The sequence below is a fragment of the Lygodium microphyllum genome, chromosome 8 (genome assembly GCF_053477565.2).
Source record: "Lygodium microphyllum isolate KBCC chromosome 8, Lygodium_microphyllum_v1.1.10, whole genome shotgun sequence".
Classification (NCBI taxonomy): domain Eukaryota; kingdom Viridiplantae; phylum Streptophyta; class Polypodiopsida; order Schizaeales; family Lygodiaceae; genus Lygodium; species Lygodium microphyllum.
This window is the reverse complement of record NC_141142.1, coordinates 157216987-157239346: the sequence shown is the minus strand read 5'-3', so window position 1 is coordinate 157239346 and position 22360 is coordinate 157216987. Positions and strand designations below refer to the sequence as shown.

Here is a 22360-nt window from a genome sequence, read left to right as displayed (position 1 = left end):
TTAAGACAAACATCCACACCTTTTTTTGTCAAACCAATGTTCCAATTAACTTAGTTTGTAAAGGGGTAATGTTATCTGGGAGGTCAGCAATACAAAGAATGTTTAGAACCATTGGAAAAACCACATAGAGAATGTTACTATCACCATCACCAAGTAAAAAACAATCATGTAATGACTGTTTGAAATAAGCATGGAAAACAAAGACATATGTACACCCAAAACAAGCATAGTTGTGTGCTCTCCATTTTTTCCACAAAACCCAAAATCTAGTCCATGCAAAGAAGTAAGAGAACTCTCAGCAATGAGGAGACCTACCATACACCAAGAACTATTTGGCAAATCGTGTTAGGAGATCTGCATTTGATTTGTGCACTGCAGTATCTGAGAAACACAACAGCTTGGTTGTATCATGAACTCTTCACCTATTCCTTTTGGATTGGTTGTGGATGAATCTTTGAGCTTTAGCCAGAATTTTTGTGTCGCAAGGCCACTTCTTGTGGTTCAGTCTTTATGAAACAAAATTTGTTCATGTTCAAAGAGTTGTTCTATCTCTTCAACTTCTGGTGGGGGCAGCAAATATATGTTTTCTCTGATTGGCAACAGCTGCAGAAGGTGGGGCACATGTTGGGCAGCCTGGAACAGCAGGAAACACAGATCTGGAACTGATGAAAAGGGTGCTGATCAGGCCGCCAAGCAGCACAATGAACCAGCAGGTTGGCAGCAGACGCCTGAAAACACAGCAGCAAGATGGCTGGAGACAGTCATGCAGCTGTGGAAGGGCTGTAGACGGAAGGGAAGGGGCAGGCCAGACTGTGGGAGACTGTGCTAGAATGCTCTGACAGCCATGTTCCTCTATGGAGGACCTGAATCAAGATGCTTTGGATCAGCCAGTTACAGCCCCAGAAAAACACAACAAGCATCTCCATGAAGACTTCACTGCTGCTCCCAAAGACCTTGGCTTGGGTGATCCTCCGCCTCGCTTGTATGCTCAAGTGACTTCCACTTTGTAGAATTTGCAGGAACCAAATTGTGAACAATTGCTTGAGTTTGTGAATTCTCTCTTGGAAGAATATGTTGAGCATAATCATCAAGCTATCCCTACCTATGTGGAGGAGGGGGTTTTGGATACGCAAGTGCCCACTCGAGGTTCTTTGTTCTTTTTCAGCCTTTCGTGAGCAAGGAGTTATTCTCTTCTTCATGGGCTAGATTCCCATGATTGGCAAGATCTGACACTAGATGACTTCTCTCCTTCAGGCTGATTGTGTAGAGGAGATTTTCGCTGGAGCCTGGGCCGCATGGTTTCTATGAGGTTGTGCTCCTTTCTACTCAGCATGGGATTTTTTTCTCACTCAGCAACCCCTCTTCTTTGATAAATAGTTGGTGTATATTGATTGTTTCATGGTGTCCAATGGCAGATTTTCAACATTTGCTCGAGCAAGCATGACCCATATGGGTGGAAGTGGAGCATTGCCCGGCTGTTTTCTGGACCCTTCTCAAGGATGCCATGACCCTTCTCAAGGATGCCATGGCTGCAATGGGTCATGTGTTGGTGCCCCCTAGTCTAAAGGCCACCAATAGAAATCAATTGTGCGTGCTATGAGATGTTTCTATGAGGTCGTGCTCCATTCTACTTCGGCATAGGATTTTCTTCTTAATAAGAATCCACTATTCTTTGATAAACAATTGGTGCATATTGTCTCGTGATGTCCAATGGCAGATTTTCAATGTTTGCTCAAACAAGCATGTTTGGTATGGGTGGAAGTGGAGAGTTGCCTTGCTCTTTACTAGGCCATTCCCAAGGATGCAATGGCTACAGGGGGTCATCTGTTGGTGGCCCCAAGTCTGAAGGCAGCCAACTGAAATCAACTGTGCATGTTGTGGGAAACTGCCAAAAAGAGACCGAACTAGTTGCGCCTGAATTGCTGCAACATACTCGGCCTCTTTACTTTCATCTTAAGTGGGGTACTTTTACTGGCCACCGTTTCTCCTGTGGTCAACTGGGTCACTTCATGGTGGAATGTCCCAATTGAAACAGAACCTTGGTGGATCAGCCCATAGACAAGGACCAAAACATGCTCCCACCTTCCTAGCAACAAACTATTCAGCCTATTCAGTCCAAAGGCAAGCAACCAGCTCCTTCTTCAGAATTGGAAACACACGGATGGCTGATGCAACAAGGAAAAAGCGAAGGAAACTTCCGTGCCTACAGTACATATTGACCCTTCTTCTTCATAGGACCCGCTCCACACTTATTGGCATCTCCAAGACAAATTCTCTTGGGCGTCTACAACTCAAGTTTCTACTACTGCCAAAGATCATTGCCCTCCAAACAATAATTGTAGTAGCAGCAATCGAGCTAGTCATCAACATGTGCCAGTGACCCTCCATCTCAGCTGGCCTTTGATGCTACTAGTGGATTCATCACTTCATGGGATTGCTAGTATCTAGGTTCTCCTTCCCACCTCACACATGCATCTTCCTCTTGACGAGGCCAAACATTAGAGACACAATCCCTTTGCGGTATTGGGAAACTTCTTTGAAGATAGGGTACTAGAGACGTGCTTCTTGCACTCTAGTACTCTTGTATCTACTGAATCTATTGTATCTAGTTTATGCATGATGGCCTAGAGCCACTCAGCACTTTGTAATCTTGAAATCTTGCACTTCTTTCGTAATTAATATCATTACCTATTACCAGAGAGACAGAGAGAGAGACAAGAACCATAGGCCTGGACGTCTATCAATGCCCCTAGCATAGCATGCACCTTGCCTTGATTGTCAACAGCATTGCCCTGCACCCCAGCTGCTGCTGCGCTTTCCTCTAACCATTGCCTGCCATTCCTCCACAGCCCTACGCATCTACACACACAGAAAGAAAGATATATTAACGTCTACATAAGGCCAATGTGGCCTATGAGACAAAATCCAGAGTACATCCATGTCTAATGTCATCTCATTAGTAAGGTAAAGATAACATTACAAATAAGTGGGTGGCCTTAAAAACAATACTAAGAATACCTATACGATGGGACTGTACTAGGGTTCAACCATGTGTAGTGTTGTTCCATTGATAGAAAAGAAAAGGCAAGAAAAGGAGAACCAGATCTGATAGAGCCATGTACAAAAGTGTGGTAGAGACTATGGGTTGTAGCTGATCTCAAGATCTGCACATGATCTCGGCTATCATGGAGTCCCTAGCTACTTCACCGATATGCCTGGTGGTGAGTCTTCAGTGTCTCGTGATAATGGCTGTAATCCGACTGTGGTGTGGCCTCCTCGGATGTGGTCTTGGTAGATGGGGCCATCGTGCTAGACGAAGGGAAATGACTCTATCCAATGTGACTCCACGGCCTGGCCTGTAAGGTGTCTAGCAGGGTGGGAGAATTTCATTATAAAAATCGAATAGCTAATTGGACCCGATCTTGAAAAATTGCATCTCATTTAAGAAATGCACATCTATTGGAGTCTCTACTAGGCTGGTAGTGTCAGTAGAGTCGGCTCTGTAGAAGAAATCTGCCACTGCTCTCTGTGTGTGTCCCTATGGATGAGCTCGCCTTCTATCTCGCAATAGTGCAGTTCCGCCAAGCACCTCTAGAGCTCTAGGAGGAAAAGACCTAGGCATCTCTGGTCCTCGTACTCCATGACGCGAGGAAGGGCTCTAAATCCATCGCGGAAGAGGCAACGGTACCGTCCTCGTATGTCATAGTATACTGTGCATCTGCATGTGTAGTGCTCCTCCGTCTCAGGCTCTCGACCACAAAGCTAGCAAGTCCTATCCTCTGCTAGGGTATTTGTCCATCTGTCTATCTCCATCTGAAGCCTATGTGAGGAGGTGCGAATCTGTCTGATAGCAACCCGTACGCTATGGGAGAGATAGGTGTCCACATATGCTGGCCGAATAGTGAAACCACCATCAGAGAGACACAAGAAATGACTCCTGTAGAACTCCATCCTTGATCCTAGAGGGAGTGGTGGATGGATCCATGTCCTTGCTCTCTCAATCCTAAAGATATCAGCTTTGATCACTTGGTTCAGCTCTGATCAGCTGAGAGAAAGTGTAGGGCAGTCAAGGCTATAATCCAAAGGTGGAAGACAGTCAATATCCAAACCATGTAGGCTCATCCAAATAGCGATATGTGAAAACCAACAGTTCTTCTCACCTCCTCCTGCTAGTTCTCTAGATGAGGTTAGTGCCAATCTGGAGTATCTATGGCGTGGAAGTTCCCATAGTCTGTGCCAAAAGGTCACTGCCCTAAAGAGTGCCTCCGTAACTATAGGTGTTGCCCCTAGCTCTGCTTTGAAAATGGGATGTAAGGTGGAGGGCTTACTCCTAATCACACATGCTATCGTCATGATCAATGGCCTTTCCATGCTATCCCAACCATCATAATAATCCCTCTCTACTCCAATCTGATCAGTGAGTGGGCTAAGACGTCTATGGTACAAGCTACAACCCCATACCTCTGCTCCATATAGTAATCTAGGTTTGACTAGGGTGTTAAACAACCAGAGTTTGGTGCGGGGCTATTGAAACTATATGTTAGCACATTGACTCTCCAGTGCCCCTAGTGCTGCGTATCCACATGCAAGACGTGCCTCTGAGGCCCCTCTCAACGAAAAACGGGGGCTAAAGAAGGTGACTCCCAAATAGACATATTCCCTCACATGCTCCAGTATATCTCCCCCAAATGTGAACTAGTACATAGATCTTGTCACCCATGGTGCTGAAGTATTGAAAACCATGGTTTTGGTCTTCCCAAGGTTCACTGTGAGGTCTTTATCTCTATAGAAGATGTGCAAAGCATCTAGATGGCACTGCAACCCCTTTGATGAATCTGAAATGAGAACAATATCATCTGCATACAGTAATATTGGTATCAACGCCCCTGCGAGGCTAGCTCCAGCTCCTCCTCCTCCTCGATCTATGTAATCAGACACTTCATCTATGTATAGACCAAACAATGTGGGTGAAAGTGGACATCCTTGTTTCACTCCTATGGTACTATCAATCCTCTCTGATAGCCCCCTAGGTGCTCGTACATGACCTGTCACTGCCTCATATAATGCATAGACACCCCATCATATACCCCTCTGGTACTCCAATGTCCTACAATCTTTGCATGATGCGTGTACGAGGCACTGTATCAAAAGCTTTGGGAAAGTCTACAAAGCAACAATAGAACCTCTTGCGACCCTCCTCAATAATGGCTCTAAGTGTGAGAATATGGTCCAGCGTGGTATATCTTGGTTTGAAACCTGGCTGTCCTAGTGCTCTCTTGCCTTGCATTTCAGCCCACTCACTGAGTTCATGCTCCAATATAGATCCATATATCTTGGCCAAAGTATGCCCGATCATGATAGTCTTGTAGTTGCTAGGAATTAGGGAATCACCACTTTTAAATAGCGGAATAATGGTATTGTTTGACCAACTCATAGGGAAACCTTCACATACTACTCTATTGAACATATGTGCTAATATGGGTGCTAATATGTGTGAGAGTGCGCAACGGAAGAGGAAATACGAACACGGAGGGAGAGAGAGAGAGAGAAAGCAGAAAATAAGGAAGAGAAATCTGCACTGACTGAAATGAATGCTGAATACACTGAAATGGACTGATCAGTCCCTGCACGCAGCCCACAGCGTCAGTGAGGGCACCAGATCAGGCTGATGACGATGGCAGCACCACCACGGGGGAGAAGGAGTGTCGGAATCTGCAAGAAGACAACTGACCAAGTGGGGAGGGGGGCTGCCAATATATAGGCAACGGACAAACCCTAACCCTAACCCTAAAATGGGCGCAAACCCTAAAAGTGCCCTAAAATGGGCGCCCCACAACAGTGACCAAAAAGGTGGCCGGGCAGCCAGTGGCTGCCCACTAAAAGAGGCCAAAAAGAAATACACAACCTAAGACAGCCAGTCAAGAGTGACTAGCCTCCCCCATCATAACACATGACAGACATGTCAGAGCTCCTAATGTCCTCGTCTGACTCAGACTGAGGCTCACAGGCAGGAGATGACAAGGCATGACAAACATGACTGCTAACACCCCCTCTCAAATCCTGGATGTGGCTGAAGGCCGAAGAGGAAATAGATCCTGGGGTGGCAAGAGGAATGCCAATGTCGATGAAGTCTGTCGATGTAGACTGCCGTTGAAGGAGCTCCTCACGATCCTGGAAAGCCCACTCTAAAACACTAGGAGCCAGGGAATCCACAGCCGCATCACCGAGATCGTCCCCCTCTGAAAGGGATGGGGGGTACGAGGGAACCACCGGAGGAGAAGGTGGGGGATGGGAAGGAACCTGTGGAATAGAAGGTGCACAAGCGGGAACGGGTGTAGCAATAGACTGCCGCGGAGGACCCTACATCAAAGAAGGGGAATGGAGCCTATAAAGCCCGCTCTCCTGCCAACCTGTAGATAAGACAACTCCTGTAGAAGAATCCTCAATAACAACGGCATGCTCGGTGAAGATATAAACTGAGAGGAGGGGAAGGCCCAAGTCCAGAACATGTAGGGCCTGTGAAAGGAAGCTCGTAGGTCGGTTTGTAAACAAAGGCAATGTGCCAACACCACTAATAGGCACCGATAAAATGTCACCAACAGTGACTGAACCCTCTGATGGACGGAGATCCTGTAACAAATCACCTCGGGGAGTCATATGACTCGAAGCACCACTGTCCACTAACCAAGGCTGCGCAGAAGACACTGCAGCCACGGAAGAAGGATCCTCCTCCAAAGCATGGATATGAAGGAACACTGACTCATGGGTAACAGCTGGTGTAGAGGTAGAAGAAGGCTCCGATGTAGATCCACCCTTCGCTCCCGGACGAAGGTGAGGGTACTTCTTCCAGCATTTCTCCTGTGGATGTGTCCCTTTCCCACAGTGTGGGCACTTCGCTCTCTCTGAATCTGAGTCAGAGCCTGAAGAACTGTCCTTCTTCTTAGCCTTTGACTTCTTCTTCTTCTCCTGTCCTCCCGAACCTGCAACAAAGGCTCTAGTGGAGTCGGATCCACTAGCACTGACCTCTCTGAGTCACTCGTCATACTCCAAGACAAGCGGGGATAGCTCCTCCCATAGAAGCGTCTCACGGGTCCTCGATGTAAGAAGGCTGGTGTAGAAGACATCAAACCGAGGCGATGGCAGCTGAGTCAAAAGAATCATAGCCATGTCTTCAGAAGATATCGTCCGACCGAGGGATGCAAGCTCATCCCTCATATCCTGTAATCTGTTGATGTGGTCCTTCATGGAAGGACTATCATCAATAGCGAGCATCCGCAACTTCTTTTCAAGAGATATCCGGTGGGCAAACGTCTTCTGCTGATAGAGAGATGCTAGCTTCTGCCACACGTCCGCTGCAGTCTTCAACCTGTGAACATGAACAAGGACAGAATCCTGCAAACTCAGAAAGAGGAAAGATCGGGCTCTAGAATTGAGCCGATCCCATAAGGCTGCACGATCCATAGATGTCCCATCTGAGGGATCCACCATAGGCCGGGGAATAGGAACAGAAACAAGCTCCCAAAGATCGAAGGAGTCCAAGATACACTCCACCTTGCAGGACCATAGAGAAAAGTTGGAGCCATCCAACCGGTCCTCTTTGGGCAGCTGAGGAAGTACGGGTACCTGTACAGGGGGTACCAAAGGCTGCATCTTCGGCCCACTGGAAGGGGATCGCCGAGATACATGAATAGAAGGGGGACGGGAACGAGGAAGAGACTCCATATGACGATCCTCGCGATAGAAATCACGCCTTCGTTCAGATGAATGTCGAGACAAAAGCTCATCATCTGAGTCATCAAAACCTGTAAACTGATGAGAAGACATCTTCCAATCTGCAAACACCAAAACACAACAAGGGAAGGTTGCCGGTGCCGAAACACAAACACCAGAAGCTCCTGAGCTGGCCGCCTTGCACAGAACGCAAGGATGATGTCAAACGCAAATGCTGATGATGCAATCACCACAGAAAAACAGCCGCCTGCCTGAAAACGCAGCCTGGGAAGAAGTCGCCAGCAGGAAAAGAGCCGCCGGACGATGGAACAACAGCCAGAACAGCAAGGCGCAGGCTGGAAAGGTGTCGCCCAGCTGGAGGAGGGCCGCCCAGGCTGAAAACGCAGGCAGGAAGAGGGTGGTGATGACGTGGCAGCCACTAGAGAAGGCGCCAGCAGCAAACGCAAATTTGTTGACACCAAAACAGGCCGCCCTGATCAAGGAGATGATGCAGAGGATGACGCCTCAGCTGTTGGAGACGTATTGACCAGCAAACGCAGAGTTGTGGGTGTTCTCCCGCGTAAAACTCAGCTCCGTGTACTCTCAGTTTGGCGATGATACCATGTGAGAGTGCGCAACGGAAGAGGAAATACGAACACGGAGGGAGAGAGAGAGAGAGAGCAGAAAATAAGGAAGAGAAATCTGCACTGACTGAAATGAATGCTGAATACACTGAAATGGACTGATCAGTCCCTGCACGCAGCCCACAGCGTCAGTGAGGGCACCAGATCAGGCTGATGACGATGGCAGCACCACCACGGGGGAGAAGGAGTGTCGGAATCTGCAAGAAGACAACTGACCAAGTGGGGAGGGGGGCTGCCAATATATAGGCAACGGACAAACCCTAACCCTAACCCTAAAATGGGCGCAAACCCTAAAAGTGCCCTAAAATGGGCGCCCCACAACAGTGACCAAAAGGGTGGCCGGGCAGCCAGTGGCTGCCCACTAAAAGAGGCCAAAAAGAAATACACAACCTAAGACAGCCAGTCAAGAGTGACTAGCCTCCCCCATCATAACACATGACAGACATGTCAGAGCTCCTAATGTCCTCGTCTGACTCAGACTGAGGCTCACAGGCACGAGATGACAAGGCATGACAAACATGACTGCTAACAATATGTCGCAAGCATGGGAGAAATGTTCTACTACTAGTCCATCCTCATCCTGTGCCCTCCCATTTTGTAATCTATAAATTGCATCCCTAACCATTTTCCATGTGAAGAAAGACCATTGTGTTGGCCTACAAGCTTGTGGGGGTTGCATAGGTGGCTATCCTGGTAGGTCATGCAACTGTCTCCCATAGTCAAGCCAAGCATCTGATGATGTAATCTGTATGGGGGGCTGTCTTTCATGAAACATCTTTCATCCGGTCTTGCTATCCTGCCCCAAAAATAGCTGATATATCTCTACTTCTACTTTTGCTAAGTAGTCTCATTTCTTCTTTTGCACAAGGCGTCTGAAGAACGCCTTTGCTTGGCGATGTGTCCGAGTGCCTAGCTCCACTTCTCTTTGTAAGCGAGCTCAAGTGACTCTACACTCATCATCATACCAACTATTTTGGGGAGTAGTAGATCGTGTGGGTCTACATCAGGGTAAGGTGTGTGGGAATGCATACATAGCTGATTCATGTATGGCCTCTGCTAAATCTCTGGTTCATTCTACCAACGATTTACTCAAGTCCAATTTATGTGAACCGGTCTCCAAAGAAACACTATAGATTTGTGAGGTGTTTTCTATAAAGTAGTATTTGGGATGTTTTAGGAAGGCATGATGTTTCATATTTCATATGTACACAAGAGAGCATGAATGTCAAAATAGCATGATCTGCTGCTATGCCAATTGGTCTCTTAGATATCTTAAAGTTTTGGATGTTTGGTATCAATGTTGGTCAACTTATCAAGTAGTCCACAGTACTTGCCCCTCCTTTGTGATTCCAACACGTCAAATTGTCAGATCCTGGCCATTGTGGCAGACCATTAAAGATGGCTAGTCTATGTGCACTTCCCAAAGTCAATAGGTGTGTCCCATAGGTACTCACTTCTTTATCCTCGGCTCTCCTGCATAGGCCTATTTCATCTATGTCAATCTCTTTGAACATGGCATTATCATGATATAAAAATCACTCTATCTATCTACACTGCATGCATTGAAATCTCCTACTAATAATATGTCCCCAATGCTAGCATATCTCATGATATCCTCATAAAGTACATCAAAGGGAGATCCATCTCGTGTGGCATAGGTAGAATTTGCAGGAGGAAAGTAGCATATTGCGATGAATAAATCCCATGGTCTTCCTACATGTATCCTAATCCATAAATACCGTGCATCTGTCAGAGTGCAGCGGTGCGGAAGCGTAGGACTGAGAGAGAGAGAACGCAGAGAGAGAAGGGAGAGAAAGAGACAGTGGACGATGAAGATCTGCTGTATAAAGAATGCTGAATACAAAGATATACACGGGCGCAGTGCGCTGGACTGCGTGTCTCCACCTCGAAGATGCGACCTGCTGTCCACCTCGAAGTCTGCTGCAGTCTGCACTGTCTGCTGTCTGAAATCTGTGAACAGAGACAGAAATCTGCATGGCACCGGTCTGTAATCTGCGACAGAGAAGAGTGGCCAGACTGCTGGAAACATCGGGTATTTATAGCCGAAAACTGCCACGAACTGGGGCGCCAAAAAATAGGGCGCAGCCTGAATAAGTCGGCTGCAAACAGTCGGACTGCCACGTGGCAGTCCGACTGCACAGTCCGACTGCTGCTGGTCCGACTGCTGCTGGAACTGCCCTCCAAGACAGGCTATGATCTCTGACAGCATCATCATCTCTTTTTATTACTTGCACTATCCCTTTGAGGTCTTCCTGGTATAGTATGCCACACCCAAAACACCTAGTGCTTCCTTGGTTTCTAGCTGCTGGACGAAATGCACTTTCCCACCTGTATCCCTGCACATCTGGTAGTCACCTACCTTTACATTGGTGTGTTTCTGTGTACATAGCTATATCTATGTTTCGGCAGCTATCTTCAAAGTAACCAACATCCAATTGTAGGGCTCCATTATAACTCCATATTGACATCCGAAGTGTCTCATAGGCCTCGTACCATCATGAAGTCCTTTTGTCAGTGATGATGACTCATCCATCCCTATAAACAGCCCACTTTCTCTCTTTGGGAGCCTCCAATACCTTGGCCATGTGTTCTCTGCAATGCGCTATTTATGCTGGGGTAAGGTCCTCATCCAAATAAATCTTCTCACCCTTGAGGGATCTCCTCTTGGAGAGGAAGGCCTTGTTTTTCTTTATGTCCCCAAAGCGAAGAATTAGAGCGTTGGACTTAGAGTCCTCTTTCCCCACTCTCCAAGCACTGACGATAGGTACGTTTGAAGTCCCAATTTTGTCAACAAGTGTCTTAGCATCTTCCTGTGGGCTGCTCTTCTCCTCCCATCTTACTACCCGTACATGTAAAACCCTAGCCCGTCTCCTAGCCTCTTCTTCCAAGGTAGCATTCATTTCTTCAGTTTTGTTCATTGATGTTCCCTTATTCTTTTTTACTACCTAAATCCATGGGCTAGCTTCTTCTATCTGCTTCTATGTTGTCTTTGCCACTTCTGCCCATGAGTGAAGCTCCCTTTCACTTGCCTTCAAAGCCTCTTTCTCTTTTTGTAGTTCTTCTTGCACGTTCATTTCTTTTTTCTTAAATGCATTCAATTCTTCCCCCAATTCTAAGATTTCAGATTTGTAGGCATCTACCACTTTTAGCATTTCAGTTTTCAGAGTGTGCATTTCAGACAACATTTGTGCTTGTAAGTCATTTTTAATCTTTATCTTCATGTCTTGCATTTGTGCCCTCTGATTTACTATCAGTTCGGCTTTAACCTGCTCTCGTATTTCTTTCTCCAATTCTTGTCTCATAATTCGTAGTTCAGAGCGAATCATGAGATGAATTTCTTCGTATTTCTTTTCATTCATGGTACGTGAGGTCTTTCCATGCCTGTTAGATGATGGGGAGACGGTCCAATCAGGGACCCTATGGTCATACGTCTTGTACCGTGTATTCTTAGAAGGGGTGTTAAGCATTGCTTCCATGGACGGTTGTGTTAGTTCTTAATCAAATTCATCTCCCAGATATTCATTTTCGACGGTTTGATGCTTGCATTTGTCTCCATTATCCATCTCTCACACACTTTGTGCAAAGCCACTCACCTTGTACTTTGTACAGTCAAATTAGAGCAATTTTTGTGATTCCTGTGAATTTCCAGGGTTTCCCTAACCCCTCGCTGAATTTTTGCAAGCCCAGTAATCTTTTACGAGCCCCAAATGCCTTCACACTGTTTACAGTCAGTGTAGAATACAAATTGCAGCCCCAATCAATGCATTACTCCATACTCCAGGACATGATCAAAATCAAAGTCAATGCATCATTGCCTAGTCCACAAGCCAGTGCATCAATACATTAACCCAAGTCTGCATTCATGTCATTTTGAGTACATTTGTGTCATATCAATCCGATTACATCTGCAATGTCAATACATTGGCATCTGGGTCTGTGTCAGTACATTACTGCATACAGTACTCCTGCATTAATGCATTCAGTACATCTCTACATCACTATAGTGCTAATGACAGGTCTTTCTCATGCCAGGTACATTCCTGCTCACGATAGGTCTGCCTCACGCCAGAGAGGTGTCTGCCTCTGGGTCTGTGTCAGTACATTACTGCATACAGTACGCCTGCATTAATGCATTCGGTACATCTCTACATCACTATAGTGCTAACGATAGGTCTTTCTCATGCCAGGTACATTCCTGCTCACGACAGGTCTGCCTCACGCCAGAGAGGTGTCTACCTCACGATAGTTCTGCCTCATGTCAGAGAGATACTACCTCATGACAGGTTTGGCATCACGACAAGTCCCTCCCGACAGGTTTGACACCACGACAGGTCTGACATCACGCCAGGTACGTCGCATTAGGTCCTCATGACACGTCTGACATCACGAGAGAGAGAGAGAGAGAGAGAGAGAGAGAGAGAGAGAGGGGGGGGGGGGGGCTGCGTGCAGCCTACCCTTGCTTGCCCATTACCTACCTGCCCTACAGACAGGGCGCCTTTAGTCCAATGCACTATCTGCCCTACCTTGCCTTTGTTTTGCCCAATCTGCAACACCCCTTGCTATTTGACACTCACCATGAAAATCAAGTCATCCACATACAAGATGACTAAAACGCACTTATCATGCACAACCTTATACTAAAGGTTGGGGTAATGATCTGATCGATGGAAGCCACTCTGTAAGAAGAATCAATCAATCTTCTCGTACCAAGGTCTAGGAGCTTGTTTCATGCCATAAAGGACCTTCCCCAATCTATAGACATGATCCTTCTTCCCCTACACAAGAAAGCCAAGAGGTTGTGAAACATAAATTTCGTCCTCTAGTATGCCATTCAAAAAGGCAAACTTCACATCCATCTGAAAAACAAGCCAGCGGTGATGGCTGCAAGAGCCAAAAATAGCCCAAATAGTAGATACACAGATGGTAGATACGAAAGTCTCCACATAATCCAAATCTGCACTTTGTGCAAAAACCTTGAAAACAAGCCTAGCTGTGTGTTTATCCAGGGAACCATCAGCCAAGTGCTTGGTCTTAAAGACCCACTTTACAGCAATCACCTTCCACATCCATGGAATATGGAACCAACTCCCAAGTCTAGTTATGCTAGATTGCATCAAGTTGCTCTTCCATATCACAGCCCCAAACATCCTTTGCAAGAGCCTCATCAACTGTAATAGGCTCATGATCTTGAAGAATCCATGGCATAAGAGCATAGTTCACATAGAGTGAACTATCCCATTGACTTGCATCTTGACTAATCTATGGGCAAATTGGCAAAGGAACATGAGGCATACATAGCATGGAAGCTAACGTGGGACGAGAAAGAACATCTCAAAATGAATGCAAGCTACTAGATGATCTCATGCAAAACATCTTGGATGAAGAAGCCAAAGAATGCCACTTAACTTCTACCTTCAATGAAGTACTTTGTCAACACGATCTATCTCAAATTGAGGAGTTGAAACAATGAGCTGAGGGATAAAGCCCATTCAATAAATGTTAGTTTAACAATCGATCTTTGATGGTGGACGAACTCGAATGCCAACTAATGACTACCTCAAAGAAGAGACAAGCCATATGGGGGTATCAAAGAGACCCAATGTATTTTACCCCTACCTCTTTTTGCATACTTGCTACTATTCAAGGTATGGATTTAGTTGGACCCCTCCCAAAATATCCCCTGCTTGACAAAATTCTCACGAAAGAGGAGTTGCATGTCGCTAGCGGCTAGGACAAGGAATAGTACTACTCGATGTCACACAATATTTATCCTTGTTAGTGAAACTACCACAACTCCTCAATGCAAGTGCTACACTTCAGTATAATCCTGAGTTCTACAATTGGTTTTTATCATCTTGGAGTGACACGGAACCATAGTCTGTAAGGATGCATGTAAATAAAAAGTGCCTTCAATAATTGTATATAAATCATATTAAACAGGAAAAACCGTGCATACCCTACAAGCAATGACTATCAAGCAAAGGCAACAAGGATCAAAATCAACTCAACTAAACTCAAATAAGTGATACTTCTTCCAACTGAGCTCTATTGTTTGCATTTAAAACATATCAATTGCATGTACTCTCACATCTTTACCAAGTGAATGCAAGAAGAAACACAAGTTATTAAGTTGACCGATCAAACGTTCCACAGCCACCAAGGACTACCGTTTCCCTTGAAGAATCATCAAAAGCAATACCAAGTAGCAAAGGACAATGACGAATACCTTACTAGATGAGATGCCAAGACAATATCTACAAAGATCGTCCTCCACATACAAGCCTATCTCGATAGACATATCTATCAGCTACTCTCTTTTCCCATAAACAAGGTCCAATTCCAATGAGAAGACAAGTTTCTATCAATGGTGAAAGTTCTCTATATTGACCAGGCCTTAACCTCTAAGATACCCTATCTCAAGTCCGAAGGACTACCCTATAACCACCTCTTCTACATCAGGCGGGTTTATTTCCCTCCTAAAGAGCCTCCATAAGCCTTCTCAATCTCACCATCTCATTCCCCTCACAAAGGCTGAAAATCTCATCTTGCAATGTATATCTTGTGTGTGTGTGCATGCGCATGCATGAGCACACATGCACACGAACATGGCACTGCACCTAGGGGTCCTCAAATTTGTTGTGCCCAATGGCCTCTCTCAACCGACTTTGTTCCTAAACCCCTAGCCCCGCTTCCTATTCCCCCACGTAAACTTAAGGCACATTGAGGACATGACAACCCCACTTAGCATTGCAATCTATACTCCTTGATAAATTGGAACAAAACCTCCGTCATCACATCCATGGTTGTGAGCTCCATGCTCCTCATGTACCTCAAGGTTCCTCCCATGATTCCCCCTTGACTCCCTTGTCCCTCAGCAATACCAATATTTCCCATCACTTATCCATCAATTAGTGCCTTACTTCATCAACAATCGACAAACAAATGCCATAAAGTGGTCTTCTAACTACGTAATAGCCTATGCAAGCATGTGCACTCATATAGAAATTGCACCATAATCTATACATGAATTGGGTTCTCAAGTGTGAAAGAACACTTCCACTTGTCTAGAGTTTGACTCTTCTCCCAATCCATCGACATGTCCTAAGCACACAAAACAAAATAGCACTCCCTTAGAAAGAGAGTATGAAAATGTTTTCCCTTGCAAGCACAAGCAAATCTAGTGGTTCATAGTTTCTACCCCGAGTTAACATCATCCACACTGACCAATTTCGACCCTTCCATTCAAGTCCAACCAATCTAACAATTAAAGAGCCCCAAGTTTAAGAATCCTATCTAACCACCATTTCTTGCTTGATAATTGATGTCCAAAGCAATGACAACCACTACTCTTCTCGCAGTAGCCACACCACTGTCCCTAATCTTCCTCATCTCCAATGCAAGCTAAAGAATGCTAGGGGGATAATGTTAACCATAAAATGGAAACAATGATTGAAGGGTGGTGGTGGAATCAATAAAGGCAGACAAAGACAACAAAAAGCAAAGAGAATCATAGATCGAGCAAAAGACACAAAGCATGCAATAATTTTTGGTTAATGTCTACAAACATATAATTGTTTGTAATATTATGTGGAAAGCCAAACTTAGTGCTCATGCAACTTGTAAAATATTCTACCAGGATATTAGCTTTTATTCACTTTCATGACAGACGGTGTAATTTAAATGCATATGCATAAATTGGAAAAGCCTGATCAAGGACTAAATAGAAGAGACAAGCACCCAACTATGGGGAAAGCCCAATCCATATCCATCTATAAAAGCCAAAAAGTGAATGTATAGGCTCATTCTTGTGGTATGCAAACTTGAGAGCATTCTTCTCCTTCTTGCTTCTACTCTACCTTGTGCTTCATCTTGAGAGTGAGGAAGAGTGAGCGTGTGAGAGTTGAGGAAGAGAGTGAGGGACTTGGAGAGTGAAGCTTCTTCCATGCATCATACTTTTCTACTCTTACCCTTCTTGGGTGAGAGACAGATAGAAAGAGAGGTTGTTTTGCTTCTCTTCCCCTTCATATTTTCTCTTGTGGATCAACCAATTGCAAATTGGATTGGGAGCTATAGAGTAGTGGAAGCGGATTGAGAACCACCACCAAATCATGGAGCCACTATCGAGCTTACACATCATGGATCAAGGAGAAGGTAAGACAGTGATACATCTCTTATACTCACCAATCTATCTATCCGTCTCTCAAACCCCATAAAAGTAAGAAAGAACAAATCGACAAGCTATGTGAGAGGTAGTCATTGCCAAAATGGGAGAAAAACTTGAAAAAACATGCCTTCCATTAAGTCTGGTGGTAGAGCTTGCAAAAGCTCTACCCTCTCAAGCTCTACCTAACAAATGACGTGATATCAAGCGGACTAGTGGCTAGCACTATCTCAACCTATTCAAGTGAGCTAAACTGAACCCTAAAGCATCCTTTTTCTTGGGGTACTATTTGTCCTACCCTAGCGAGGGTATCGGTGAGAGCTGCTTGAATGGAGTCCTTTAGGATGCAAATGGTAAGCAATCTCCAACTAGTCTACATGCCAAAGAGAAACTTTAAGGATCGTCTCTCTATCCCCAAGTGCAAGATATGACTGGAGCAAAGCAGATCAGCAGAAAGGCATCAGCCATAGAAAGTGACAGGATCTACACTGGAGCCCCTTACTGGTGGTGGAGGACTGACTCATGCAACTCAATAGTCCATATCTCTATGGTACTAGCACTACCTGGTCAGCCAGTGTCAAGCTCTACTATGGTGATTCCAGCACCTAAGAGGGGTTGTGCCAAACTAGGGGAGATGGAAGTAGCTTGGGTGACAAACTAACTAAAAGCTACTAGGGTGGAGGAAGAAGTCAAAGATGTGTCCATATATATAATGTGAACATGGCTTAGACAAAAGAGAGCAACTAGGGCAGCCCAGACAAAAGGGGCATTTACATGGGGGTAGTAGGGGCAAAGCAAAGACCCCAAGGTGGCAAGTAAAAGGCAAACAGGCAGGGTACCAAGTAGGACGATGGCAGACAGACAGGCAAGATAGTAGTAGGTAAACAAGCAAGATGGGGATCATGGTGGCAGACAAATAGGCAAGGTCTCAGGCAAAGTACGACAGTCGGTGGTAGAGTAAGGCAGGTGCCATTTCAGGCCCAGTCATGAGTCGCAAATCAATGTCAAGCTGTCCCATCAACTCTGCCGAGTGTCGAGTCTGTCAGCTCTATTGGGTGTCAGGAAGTCAAGATCATTCTGTTCAATAAGTTCATTTGTTAGTCATGTTTGCTCTGCAAACTCCAGTGTTTGCTTGAACCTAAATCCTAAGTGGTTGCCCATATAGGACCTATTTACTACTGCTAGACCAAAGGTGGCTTCCCGTTAGTAACCCACATCTATCTCTGTGGATGTATCACCCCAGGGCCCATATGCACCCTACTTGTTCAAAAGGGTTGAAACTTCTTGATATCCCGAGTCTGGAATGTCTCTGGCACACGATGAGATGGCTTGCAGTTATCTACATGGAACATTTGTAGCCAATTTTTACCATAGAAATAGGTGTACACATATAGATGTCGAAGTCACATACCCTTTTATACAAAAGGTTATTTTAAAAACCCTAAAACACAGAATTATATCTTCCTGAAAATAAGAGAGAAAACACTACTGTCTGAGCATGTACCTCTTCAAAATTGTATATATACATGTGCAACTCACCGTTTAAAAATGGATGATTCTAATCATCATCATGCAATAAATGTAATGCTTTAGCATAGAGAAAACAAAATCTGAAAGTACCTTCTCAATACCACTTCTGCACACAAAAGATTCCTGCAACAAAAGGCACTGTCTTCAATCTCCTAAACTCCAAAGTTCAACATTATCACAGTTTCTAAAATTTTAGCTTACCAACTTTCCACTGACCAACACATAAAACTCTGTTGGGGCCTCATTGTAAAGTATAATGTCTTCTTTTGGGGGAAAATATTCTACAGCCATTTCTGTCACCTTCCAAGAAGCATGATTGATTGATTTTAAAGCAATGCCAACAATGTGAAGTTTGTGGAGATCGAGCTAGGATGATGTTTCTTTGTTTTCATTCCGTGTATACAAACCTACTTACAAGTTGTAAAAGAAAGTCATAAGAAGTTCCTTGAAATAAGTATACATGCTCTACAATGCACAGGAATAGATGTCTAGCAATGCTTGAGCGAATGGCTTTTGGTAAAGCTGACATTGTTTCTTCATGTTTAAGGCTCTCGGTTCTAAACTTGAGCCGCACATGATCTTGCATTTGCTCTTGCAATTCCCAAGGTAGATGATGCCTTTTAGCGAAACTGGTGAGTGCTTGAAGTGTATCCCTCTGCAGGTAAATCTATCATTAAGTGCATACTCACACATGTAACTGTGAGTACAACAAAAAAGAAAGCTCTAGTTCTTACATATCGCTTTGTGCGGCAATTTGCATCAACAACAAGGTTGGTCATGTTCCCAATCAGATATGCTGTTAAAGCTAGGTTGAACAGCATATATAATACATTAAATGCCATCTCTGTGTAGTTTTGGGCATGAAGATCTCCATAGCCAACTGTAGACAAAGTGGTTATCGACCAGTATATAGAATAGATGTAGCAAATCCAGGGCCCTTTGGCCTTATAATCAGGGAGTGCTGAACCAATCCAAGTTAGCTGTGATTTCGGGTAGCTGACAGCAATCAGAAAGTAGAGACAGCCTGCCCAGTGGATAGCAAGTAAAGTGATCTGCAAAGAAACAAGCTAGTTCAAGAAACAGGAATTGTTAAAACCTGCTAGATGTTTACATTGGAACATTGAGTATTCTAACATTGATATGTTGAGACGATAGTCCTTTTTCTTTCAGAGAATAAAAGTTTCAATATGTTCATTGACTAACTCAGAAGCACAGGGAAGATGGAAACTAACAATTGTTTCAACATTCTACAATTTTACGGGGACTAGAATGCAAATAAATGATGCTACTTTAAAGTGGTTATTCCCTCAGGCCTTGTAAAACTTTGTTTTGTTTTATATTTCTTATATCTTGGAAATCTTTGACAAGGCCAACCCTGTACTTTGCCCACAGAAAATTTGTTTATATGGGATCTTTGACAAGGCCAATCTTGTAATTTGCCTCCGGATAATTTGTCTTGATTACTAGAATTATTGTGTATATTTGTTCTTCATAATGGCACCGCATCGTTTTCCATGAGGATCCAATTTTCATGGATATCAACTTAAACACTAGAATGCAAACGCAAAAGAAGAGGGTAACCGGTCCTATTTACATCAAGTCTTGGAAAAATATGAGAATTGGTGCGAAGCAACAACGGCCCTACTTTCACATTTCCCCTATGGTACTGTACACAAATGTGGTGGCTACGAGCGTGCCAAGTATAGCAACATGGAACGGAAAATGGGAACGGGGAATGCCATGATTTGCCATTCCATGTGGCTATATAGTCACATGGAATAGGCATGGAACAGGGAATTGGGACGGGGAACGGGGGACCCAAAACTGGCCATTCATGTTGCTATGGTGCCAAGTTTGTGCCAACCACTATGCTCTCTTCTTTGTCGTTGGAGCCTTGCAAGAGGGGAGCTTGGGGAATGCTACAACAAAGTTAGATAGGTGGCATGTGCTAGCTTGCCACATTCTGTCAATCTATGTCATCTCTTGGTTGTGAGCCCTGTCAAAGTCTGAAATGGACATCGGAGCTATGACTGTTCTAGAGCACTAAGTTTGTGTGCATTTCTTTTTCAGTCAGTTTAGGCATGTTCACACTTTGCATGCAGCCAGTTCTCAGCCTTTGCAATGGCAAGCAATCAGTATGTGTGTGTTTGGGACAGAGCAGCCTATTTTCCTCAAGGTTGTAACATGTGCATCAGATGGGGCTGGTTGGCCAGTTTTTATCTGGATGCTGCATATTTGAGGCCCCCAGCTGCTAACAGGCCAGATTTGGTGGGGCTTGGCTATTTAATAGCCAAGCCACTAGCTTGGGCAAATCGTCTCTTTTTTGCCTTTGCAGGTTTTCAGCCAGATTGCAATATTCTTCTCCATCTTTTGCAAGGACTGCTGGCTGCACACTCCGTCTCCATCACCATCACTATCTCTGGTGCTGTCATCATTTTCCAGCCTGATCTGGTGCCCTCACTGACATTTTGGACTGCATGTAGGGACTGTTCATTCCATCATTGTATACGGTATTCTTTCTAGATTCATTGTAAATTGCTCTTTTATTCTTGCAGTCTTCTCTCTTCTCCTTTTCTCTCCATGTTTGTTTTCCTCTTCCGTTGTGCACTCTCACATGGTATCATCACCTAAGTGAGGACATGGAGGTTTCCTTCAAAGGAGACCACCCTACTGCTGAAAACACAATTTTCAGCCTGCTGTTTGCTGCAGAAAATGAAGATTTTTTGTGTTTTACAAGTGCTGTCGACAAAGGTGGGCATCTACAACTGTTTTCTTGTAGGTGTAGCTGATTATTCTCTTTGTTTGGGCTCTTCTACAGCCAAACACAGCAGATTTAGTGTGTTTGCCGGTCTAGAGATATGGAATATCACTGGTTCCAAGGCTCATATGACTCAAATGAGAAGCCTATTCCTACTCCCTCTTAAGAGGCAGTGTGATCATCATGAAGATTGGAGATTTGAGCCCCATTCTGAACAGGAACCCTCTCTTGACCAATCACACAGATCAGGGCAACCATCTCCTCCTGCTCTTCATGTCGCCCTTAGGGCCAATCCTTTTCGCCCTAGGATGCCTATGATGGCACCTTTTGTAGATGTGCTCGTTCTTCCTTCTCTACCCAAAGAAGATCGTTTGGACAAATTAAACTACTCCAATTGGTCTTGGAAACTAGAGTGTATTCTTAATACCTTTGATCTTTGGGCTTTTTGTCACTACCCCTATTCCTCCATCTGTGGAGGATCCAACTATTGGCTCATCTATGGATCGTACAACCCTTTGGAATAGGCTCAATTCTTGAGCCTAAACTTTTCTCTTTATGAACCTTTAGGACTCTATTCTTGTTCATGTGCACAAGTTAAAGATGGCGGTAAAAGTGTGGACAAAGCTTTCTTCTCTCTGCTGTCAGAAGAAATTTTCCCGCCGTATCACTTGGAGAAGAAACTTTGCATGCTCTTGGTTGATGACTTTCCTTCCATGAAGGACGACATCAACAAAATGGAGGATATGAAGGATAAGCCTACATCCCTCAGCTGGACAATATCTTCATGGGATATGGCCATGGTCCTTGTTACCCAACTATCATGTCCTGAGTATGATGTCTTTTACACCAACCTTTTGACATCAAGAGTAGGTGAGACTCTTCTTTGGGAGGAGTTCACCTTGCTTGTCTTGGAGCATGGCAAGTGTCTCAAAGAGATGGGTGCCAGTGGATCCAGCTCTACTAAAGCTTTTAGTGTAGGTACAGAAGGGGGAAACAAGAAGGGGAACAAGAAGGCGAATAACAAAAAGAAACAAGATGATAAGAAGGACATGAAGAAGGATGGGAAGAAGTCTAAGCCCAAATGCACACATTGTGGAAAAGGCACTCATCTTGAGAAGTGTTGGCAAAAGTACTCTCATTTGAAGCCAATGGATGGTTCAAAGGACTCGAAGACTACCCCCGCCACTGCAGTGTCCCTTTTTGTGCATCTATTTGAGATGGAGAATACTTGTATTGCTTCCTCTACTAATAAGAAGCCATGGCTTGTTGACAGTGAGGCCACTTCCCATATGACTTACCGTCATGATTGGCTTTAGCATCTTCATTCTAGAGGGGATTCGGTCACCATTGGTGACAACTCGCATGTGCAAGTGCATGGAGTACGGACCATTCCCCTTTTGCCGAATCATCAGGCCTCAACGGCCAAAGCCTTTTATGTTCCAAATTTGGGCTTCAACCTTCTTTCTATCCATAGTTTGACACAACTAGGTACCCATATGGTCTTTACCCAGGATGCTATGACTATTGAGGACTCTT

The 22360-nt window shown here is 44.6% G+C and overlaps 1 protein-coding gene across 15 annotated transcripts in view; it reads right to left on the bottom strand.

Moving 5' to 3' along the window:
- Positions 1–22360, bottom strand: part of LOC148033039 (potassium channel KAT3-like) — a 101861-nt gene that overhangs the window by 23766 nt on the left and 55735 nt on the right. For 14 of the 15 annotated variants that reach the window (XM_087683757.1, XM_087683769.1, XM_087683754.1 and 11 more), the window contains 4 exons: positions 18801–19118; positions 18482–18721; positions 18268–18366; positions 18157–18189 (listed from right to left, as the gene is read on the bottom strand). In XM_087683757.1, the coding sequence (XP_087539883.1) occupies positions 18157–18189; positions 18268–18366; positions 18482–18721; positions 18801–19118 (690 nt within the window). The remainder of the gene's footprint in view (positions 1–18156; positions 18190–18267; positions 18367–18481; positions 18722–18800; positions 19119–22360) is intronic. The other variant, XM_087683760.1, reaches the window with a different exon arrangement.